Source organism: Myotis davidii, unplaced genomic scaffold (genome assembly GCF_000327345.1).
Source record: "Myotis davidii unplaced genomic scaffold, ASM32734v1 scaffold319, whole genome shotgun sequence".
NCBI classification, from domain to species: domain Eukaryota; kingdom Metazoa; phylum Chordata; class Mammalia; order Chiroptera; family Vespertilionidae; genus Myotis; species Myotis davidii.
In genome coordinates this window covers 851,596-860,799 of record NW_006290675.1, presented here as the reverse complement: position 1 = coordinate 860,799, position 9,204 = coordinate 851,596, and the positions used below count along the sequence as shown (strand labels likewise).

The 9,204-nt window shown below is 46.2% G+C and overlaps 1 protein-coding gene across 3 annotated transcripts in view; it reads left to right on the top strand.

The window, feature by feature from the left end:
* The window catches only part of SMURF1 (SMAD specific E3 ubiquitin protein ligase 1), a 34,284-nt gene extending 30,563 nt beyond the window's left edge, over window positions 1-3,721 (top strand). For all 3 annotated transcript variants that reach the window (XM_015563886.1, XM_015563885.1, XM_015563884.1), the window contains one exon: window positions 631-3,721. In XM_015563886.1, coding sequence (XP_015419372.1) covers window positions 631-730 — 100 coding nt within the window. In that variant the 3' untranslated portion in view covers window positions 731-3,721. The remainder of the gene's footprint in view (window positions 1-630) is intronic.
* The last annotated feature ends 5,483 nt before the right edge of the window (window positions 3,722-9,204 follow it).

Sequence of the window (9,204 nt, the reverse complement as noted above, 5' to 3'; positions counted from 1 at the left end):
AACAGGGCCACGGGGCTGGTCTGCAAAGGTGGCGTTCCTGGCACTGCGTCATTCCTCCCCAAGACAGACAGCATACAGGACCAGTTGAGAGCTTTGTCCTGATATCCCCAGGAAATAGTTACTTAGTTTTACTTTGGTTTTAAAGATCTTAAGATTTATTTTGCTGTATGTGTGTGTGCGTTTAATATATATTTTTATTGATTTCAGAGAGGAAGGGAGAGGGAGAGATAAAACACCAACGATGAGAGAGAATCATGGATCAGCTGCCTCCCGCACGCCCCCTGCTAGGGATTGAGCCTGCAACCGGGCATGTGCCCTGACCAGGAATCGAGCTGCGACCTGATTCATAGGTCCTCACTCCACCACTGAGCCACGCCAGCCAGGCTGCTAGGTGTTGATTTTTAAATCTTTGCATTAGAAGCAGGAAAGTACTAAGGGGAAGCGTCCACTCACCACTGCCCCTCCCTCCTCACCCCCGCCCCCACACACAAACACAGAGGCGCACACGGGCACGAACTCACAGCTGTCTGGCGGCCAAGGATGCTCTGCCTGCCCCCCCGCCCGCCCGTGCAGCAGGACCTAGGGCCAGACTCTCCCAGCAATGACTCTCGCCCTTTTGTCCTGTTCCAGCTTTAACCGGATCGACATTCCACCTTATGAGTCTTATGAAAAGCTCTACGAGAAGCTGCGGATCGCGGTGGAAGAAACCTGTGGGTTCGCTGTGGAGTGAAGAGCAACCAAAGGCAACAGATCCTAGCTCACGACCACCAGACCAAAGCCTGCCGCTCTCTGCGCGCCGCCTGCCCAGCGGGCTGAGGCGCGGGATTCTCGAGGACCTGGGGGGGCGTCTCCCCGCCGCGGTGTTGGGGAGCGAGGGGCAGGGGACTTTGGTTCATGGCTCCCACCCACCTTCCCTCCGTATGACAGGACTCCCACCCTCCATCGCCCATCCAATAAAATGCAGCCGGGTTTAGATCTGGCTTCGCTCACGCAGGATAGTCTGCTCCAGTTGTAACATCCGGCCAGAGGCTCACTGCCCTGTGGTGTTTACAGGAGGTTCTCCCCGAGTCATGAACTGAGCGCAGCCTTCTGCGGGTTTGGACCTGGGAGCTACGCTAGCGATTCTGCCTCAGAACAGCCCTGAGGCCCCTTTCCAGTCCAGCAGCTCAAATTCCAAATCTCACGTCCTAGCAGCCTGCTCTGGTCGCAGATTAACGTCCACCTGAAACCTTACTGTAAAATCCACGCTCCCTGCGACTCTGCCACCGCAGGAGGTTCAGTCCCAAACGTGCTTCCCTTTGTGAAAGTAAAGGGACAGGGGCGGCGTTAGCTGGAGGCCAGGGCCTTTCTTTCCAGGGTGTCCTGGTTGAAAATTTTGTTTCGCGGAGAGAAAAATGACCTTTCCTTTTAAGAGTCCTTTTTGCCACATTGTCTACCCAGTTAGAAATATTTTCCCAGTAGAAACACCACGTAACAGAGCTCCCAAGCTGTGGCTCCTGCCCCCCAGAGAGTTCAGCTGGGCCATTCGATACTAACAAACTATTATGCGGAAATTGCTAACAGCTACACTAATAAAGCAAAATTCTGTTACGATAGCTGCTGGTTTGGTGCAGACGAGCTTAAAGGGGAGCGAGGGAACGGACAACCTCAGTGACCGAAATCCACCCCAAGTTACTGTTTTACAAGAAGAGGGTGTGGGTGCGACCCTGACAGCAGAGGGAGACCCGCCCTGACCCATTTCCCACGCCAGGTGGTGCCCTGACAAATGCCACTTGATTGACTTGCCCTGACGTGTTCATGTGATGAGCAAGGCCAAAGCACCCGAGACCCGAAGTTCCTAGCGCCGTTTTCCAATTGGCACAAAAGTTTGGGCAGTGTTTTAACGAGCAGCTTGATTCCAGGGAGCTGAGCTCCGTGAAGAACGGCAGCGGCCACCGGCTTTCCCATCTGGTTTTTGTTGTTTTTGTTGAGGGGCAAGTGCAGGGTCATTCGTTAGCGAGACGTTTCCCTGTTGAAATTGGCCGTTGGGATCCGGCTGTGGGTCAGTGGGTTTGGAAGGAGCGTTTGGCCAGCTGTCCTGCTGTTCTGCTGTCACTGATGCTGGACCGTGGGGTGTGGAGGCACACCTGCTTCTGCACCTTGCGGGGTTCCCTTGGCTTGCCCTAGAGGCAGTCTGTCATTTGACGTGGGCGTGCACAGACCTTCCCCCTGCACAGACGTTTGTCCAGTTTGTGGATTCTGAGAGCTGAGCCTCTGGGCTACTTTCTGGGGCTCAGATAGAAGGGATGTCACGTGTGACTTGCTGTAGAAGGAAAACGTAGTCGAGTCACTGAGTCCCGGCCAAACTGTGGGCTTTGTCTCCAGGAGTTCCGCCTGGTCCCAGTGGGGCTTGCCCTGTGCCTCATTTTCCACGATGCTTTCTGAGGGCATCCTAGACGCTCAGTGATTCCCTCCGGTCCTCGTAGTCTTCTGGAAGAAGGAGGGAATGGAAAGTACAGACCTCCCACCAGGTAGGTCCTCTCTCCCATGAGCCTGCCCGGTGGGAGGAGGAGAGGACGTCCGTCAGGGCTGACAGGCCTGGCGGCGGAGGTAGGACCTTGCCTGTGGTGGGAAACGAGGGTCCAGAGGTGGGAAGGACTTGGAGGCAGGAAGGTTGCATTTGACAACTTTATAACCGCCTTCCTGCCTGGGAAGGAGCCAGGGAACCATCCTCCGCATCGGCACCTGCCGGCCCCGCCGTTCTCGCCATCAGGTGTCGCCTCAGTGAGATCCAGAGGGTCATGCCTGGTCCTCCGGGAGCTGCTTGGGACCCGTGAGGCCTGGGTCTCTGCTTTTGTACTTACACCTGCCCGTGGGCGCCTCGTCAGCTGCTACCAGAAGCCTAGAAAGCAGACCTTCCCAGGGCTCCAGTTTACTCTTGCCAAACAGGCCTAGCTGTCCGTGGCATTGCACTTCTAGAACCTTAAATATTGACAGTTGTGTGGGCCTTTCGAACCACCCAAAGAACAGTGTAGCACGCAGTTGGTCAGAGCTCCCACGACTACACTCTGGGCCTGCGGGAGCCCCTCTCACGCCTGCTCTCCTCTGTCCCTTCTCGGGTCCCAGAGGCCGCCTGTGCCTCTGCCCAGACGCTCCACCCGACTCTCAGGCTGGCCCTCCCCAGCCGTCAGCAGCCGACCCTCAGGGATGTAGCAGACCACCCCCTGCCAGCGCTTCCGGTGGGAAAGCGAAGGGGTTGCTGTGGGGAGAACCGCCTGCCCGAGGGGGTGCTGGCCCCTGGGTCCCCATTCAGGTGGGATGGTCCTCGAAGCGGAGCGTCAGGAGGGGCCTGTGCAGAGCAAGGGCCCGCCCCACCCCCGCAGCCAGGTGCGGCCGCGCGGCAGCCTTCCCGAAACATAGTATGAATTTTTAAAATTTGTTTATTTTTGTTTCTCAACCACTTTATAATGTATTTAATTTATTTTGTAATGTCTTGTTTTTAAGTATTGCTGCTATCCTTGTTATTCTTCCCACTGTTTTTATTGCTGATTTATTTTGTGAAAGTTGTACACTAATGTTCTGTTTTATGTCAAAATCGAAAGTATTTAAAGAAATACTAGTTCTATTTAATGTGGTTATGGAACCAGCTGGAAACAAAACAAACAGCGACTGTACAGCAGGCTGGACCCGGGAGGGTAGGTCCATTTTGTTACATATGCAATAAACTCACGACTTTACATGATCGGCATCTGTTACTTTGCTGTGGAAACGAGATTCCAGGATCTTGCCCGCCCCTCGAGCAGGGAGGTGAGTGGTGAGAAACACGGGGAGGGCCTCCTGCAGAGGCAGCGCGGCCGAGCGTCCCGGGCTGTTGACTTCTCTTTCACAGCTGGTCGTGTGTGTTGGTTTGGGTTTTTATTTTCATTTTTAATATATTTTATCATGATAAACGATGCATCACATAATATTTATCAATTTAAGCATAAGTTCATGAATATATGACCCAGTGGCATTCCATACATTTCACAGTGTTGTGTAACCATCACAACTATTCCCAAAACCTTTTCTTTCCTTTTTATTGAATTGATTGGGCTAACACTGGTTAACAAAATTATACAGGTTGTAGGTACACAATTCCACAACTCGTCCCCTGTACCCTGCACTGTGTGCTCACCACCCCAAGGCAAGTCTCCATCACCATTTGTCCCCCTATGCCTCCTCCACCTCCTCTCCCCTCCCCCAGCAGTCACCCACTGCTGTCCGTGTCCATGAGTTTTTCTTTTTTCTTAATCTCTCCACCCCTGACCCCAAAACCTTCCTATCTTCTCAAACTGAAACTGGGCCCATTACCAATAACGCCCCTCCTCTCCTCTCCCCCAGGCCTAGGTAACCTCTGTTCTACTTCCTGTGAGTTTGCCTGTTCTTCATAGAGGTGAAATCATACAATATTTGTCCTTCTGTGTCTGATTCATTTCACTTAGCATAATATTTTCAAGGTCCATCCATGTTAGAGCATATATCAAAGTTTACTTTTTTCATGGCTGAGCAATAAATACTCCATTGTAGGGATATACCACATTTTGTTTTTCCATTCATTTAATAAACACTTGGTGTGATAAGTTAATTTTATGTGACAACTTGACAGGGCCATAGTACCCAGAAAAGATTACAGACAGATATCTTGAGTCTTCTTTAATTTCTTTTAGCAATGTTCTATAGTTTTCAGTGTATAAGTCTTCTGTCTCCTTGGCTAAATTCAGTCCTAAGAATAGTATTCTTTTCAATGCTAGTTTAAATTGAATTGTTTCCTTAATTTTCATTTTGGATTGTTTATTGTTAGTGTATGGAAACAGCTGATTGTGGTTTGCTGATTTCATTTGTAGTTGTCAAGTGGATATGTATGTTCTTTGGGGTTTCCTGCAGAAGGATCATGTCTGTAAACAGACCATGTCATTCCTTCCTTCCTAATCTGGATGCCTCTCGTCCTTTCCGGCCTGGTGCTCTGGCGGGGCCTTCAGCACTGATAGTGCTGACAGAAGCGGTGAGTATGAGCACCTGCTCTTCGGAGAGCTGTCAGTCCCTCCCCCTGGAGAGTGAGAGCAACTGTGGGACGGTTCATTGGTGGCCTTTCTTATTGAGGTAGTTTCCTTCTGTTCCTAGTTTGTTGGGTGTTTTCATCGTGAAAAGGTGTTCAATTTTGTCAAATGATTTTGCTGCATCAATCGAGACGATCATTTGTTTTTCCCCTTTATTCATTTATATGGTATGTTACACAGATTTATTTCGTATTGAACAATCCTTGCATTCCAGGAATAAATTTTGCTTTGTCATGATGCATTATCCTTTTTATGCTGTTGGATTCAATTTGCTAATATTTTATTGGAGATTTTACATCAATACTCATGAGGGATATTAACCTATCGTTTTCTTGTGGTGTCTTTGGCCTCATAGACTGAATGAGGAAGTGTTTCTTCCTCTTCAAGTTTCTGGAAGAGTTTGAGAAGGGTTGGTAGAATTTACTAGTGAAGGTCCTGCGCTTTATTGGTTGGCAGGTTTTTTACTGCTGATTTAATCTCCTTGCTCATTGTAAGTCCATTCAGATTTCCTGTTTCTTCATGATTCAGTCTTGGTAAGTTGTGTGTTTCTAGAAATTTGTCATTTGTTGACATATAATTATTCATAGTACAGTTGACCCTTCAACAAAATGGGTTTGAACTGCATGCATGGATCTACTTCCTGAATAAAAACCACACATTTTATTTGATAAATACATTGAAAAAAATTTTTGAGAATTCCTTAACTACCGTGAAGCAGTTGTATCGATTACACTAGAACATTATAAAGCAATCATATTGCTGCTTCTTTGTTATCAATGGATAAATCACCATACTGTAAGTGAATATAAATTTTTTCACATTACCTTTTCATTTTTATGTCTAATGTTAGTAATACCTATAACATTTACAGTATTTTACATGACAATATAGATGTGGTTACTACTCATAGATAATTCATCTTATAAGCAGACAATGTAAACTTAGAGTATTGATAAATACAGTACAGTAATGTAAATGAGTTTCTCTTATGGTTTTGTTTTTTTTTTTAGCAAAGCTTCCCATGTAATCTTTTTTTTAGATACATACTTTTATTGATTTCAGACAGGAAGGAAGAGGGAGACGAGATAGACATATTAACGGTGAAAGAAAATCATCACTTGGCTGCCTCCTGCACACCCCACACAGGGGATTGAGCCTGCACCCCGGGCATGTGCCCTGACTAGGAATCGAACTGAGACCTCCTGGTTCATAGGTGATGCTCAGCCACTGAGCCACACCAGCCAGGCTCCTTTTGAAAGATTTTTTATTGACTTAGAGAGGGAGAGAGAGAGAAACATGCACGTGAGAGAAGAACATCTATTGGTTGCTTCCTCCACACTCACTACCTGGGAACGAGCCCGCAACCTGGGCATGTGCCCTGACCAGGAGTCAGACCAGCACCTGTTCAGTGCATGGGAGGATGCCCAACCAACTGAGCACCACTGGCCAGGGCCCTTGTGATTTTCTTAACACTTTCTTTTATCTAGTTACTCTTTTATATGACCACAATATATAAGACATTTACAAAATATGTGTCAATTGATTGTGTTATTGGTAAAGCTTCCAGTTAAAAGTAGGCTATTAGTAGTAAGTTTTTCCGCACCGCTCGGCCGGCCTGGCTCAGGGGTTGAGCGTTGACCTATGAGCCAGGAGGTCATGGTCAGGGCACATGCCTGGGTTGCAGGCTCGATCCGCAGTGTGGGGCGTGCAGGAGGCAGCCAATCAATGGTTCTCTCTCATCATTAATGTTTCTCTCTCTCTCTCTCTCTCTCTCTCTCTCTCTCTCTCTCTTCCTTTCTCATCAATAAAAATATATATTTTTTAAAGTTATCTGCAGATTTTCAACTACACAGGAGTTAGTGCCCCTAACCCCTGCATTGTTCAAGGGTCAACTGTGCTCTCATAATCCTTTTTATTTCTGTAAAATTTATAATTACTGTCCCCTCTTTTCTGATTTTAATTTTAATTTTTCTTATTGGCTAAAGGTCTGTCATTAGTTGATTTATGTGTTATTTTTTTTAAGAACCAGTCCTTGGCCTCAGTGACTTTTCTGTTGTTTTTCTCCTATTTTATTTATCTTTGCTATAATATTATTTCCTTCCATTGCTCGCTTAGAGATTTAGGGTTTTTTTTTTCTTTTTTATCTAGTTCCTTAAGGTATAAAGTAGACTGATTTGAGACCCTCTTCCTTTATAATGTAAGTAAGCATGTACAGCTATAGTTTCCTTCTTACTACAGTTTGTAGTTTTGATATGCTATAACTGCATTGTCCTTTATCTCAAGACATTTTCTATTTTCCCTTGTAATGTGTTGCTGAACTTACACATATTTATGACTCTCCCTTTCATTATTGATTTTATTCCATTATGGTAAGAAAAAGTACTTGGTATGGTTTCAGTCTTTTAAAACTTCTTGAGGCTTGTTTTATGGCCTAACATACATTCCATCTGGAGAATGTCCCATGTACATGTGAGGGTATGTGCATTGTGTTGTTGTTGGGTGGAGTGTTCTGTGTACTGGCCTGTGTTATCGGGTCCTCTTTTCCTGACTGATCTGTCTGGGGTTCTAACCTACTAAAAGTAGGGTATTGAAGTCTCCTACTGTTATTGTAAAGCTATTTTGACCTTCAGTTTTTCAGTGTTTGCTGTGGGTCTCTTTGAGTTTATCTTAGTTGGAATTTGAGTTTCTTAAATATGTATGTCCGTTTTCTTCTCTAGCATTTCTTGCAAGGCAGGTCTGTTGGTAATGAACTCCCTCAACTTTTATGTCTCATTTCTCCCTCATTTTCAAAGAACAGTGTTGCTGGGTATAGAATTCTGACAGATTTGGGGGTTTTTCTTTCATCAATTTGAGTAAATCAACCACTGCTTTATGGCCGCCAAGATTTCTGATGAAAAATTTGCTGGTAATCTTATTGACAATTCCTTGTGTGTGACAAGTCTTTTGTGCTGCTTTTCAAGAATCTCTTTGTTTTAGCCTTTTGACAGTTTGATTATAATGTATCTTGGTGTGTCCTTGAGTCTGTTCTACCTGAAGCTTATTGAACTTCTTGGATTTGTAGATTTGTGTCTTTTACAAAATTTTTAAAGTTTTCAGTCATTTTATTTTTAAGTTGTTTCTTTCTCCTGCCGGCTTAAACATGCTTTTGAACTCCTCTAAGGAATTTTCATTTCGGTTGTTGTACTATGTATTGTTTTCCTGTCATTGTCTGCATCTTTCTTTAGTTCTCTGAGCAGCTTTCAGATAGTTATCTTAGTCTAGCAAGTCTCCTGTCTATGTTTCCTCAGTGACGATTTTTTGTGACTTTGTTGAAAAGTGAACATTTGAATCTTATAATGTAACTCTGGAAATCAGATTCTCCCCAGATTTTTTGTTTGTTTATTTTTTCACTTGTTAGAAGTGTCTCTGAACAGCCAAGTTTTATAAAAACGCTTGAGGTTTTCTCGGGCCTTTCCTGCGCCTTTCCTCTCCCTGGGTATAGGAGGTTGCTAACACACGCACAGTATCTCGCCGTCTCATAGATCGGGGTCCTGGCACAGCTCCGTTTGGTCCTGCGCTCTCGGGGCTGCACCAGGGAAGACCCTCTCCAGCCCTCGGGTTGTTGGCAGATTCATTTTCTTGCAGGTTTGTGACAAGGGTCCTGGTTTCTTACTAGTTTTTGGCTGTGAGCCCACCGTCAGTTCATAGAGATTGTCCGTGAAGTTGCTTTTGAATATCCTAATCCTTACATGTTGGGCTCCCCAAAGGGGAAAAAATAGAATAGCTGAGGCTGTTCTTTTAAACCCCTTGGAAGCTTCTTTACCTGGTGCGGGAGCAACATGGCTGCCTGTCTCTGTGTCTGCACCTCCCTGGTCAAAAGCAGCGACCAGAACACAGAACCAGAGGCTTGGAGGACAAGGTCCTTATTTTCTACCCAGGCTCCAGCAAGGTGCACCAAGAACACAGGCGTGGACCCTGCCACAGGGCTGGGTGGTGTGGGCAGCCACTACTGCACTAAAAGCTACAGATGTCCAAAGAGCCTCCAGAGTTCCAGAATAATTCTATCAGAGTCTCAACTGCACCTTCTGCCTGAACTAGAGAAACCCCACCCGCTCCCTGTGATCATTGGTCCTCATCGGTCTCCTCCCTC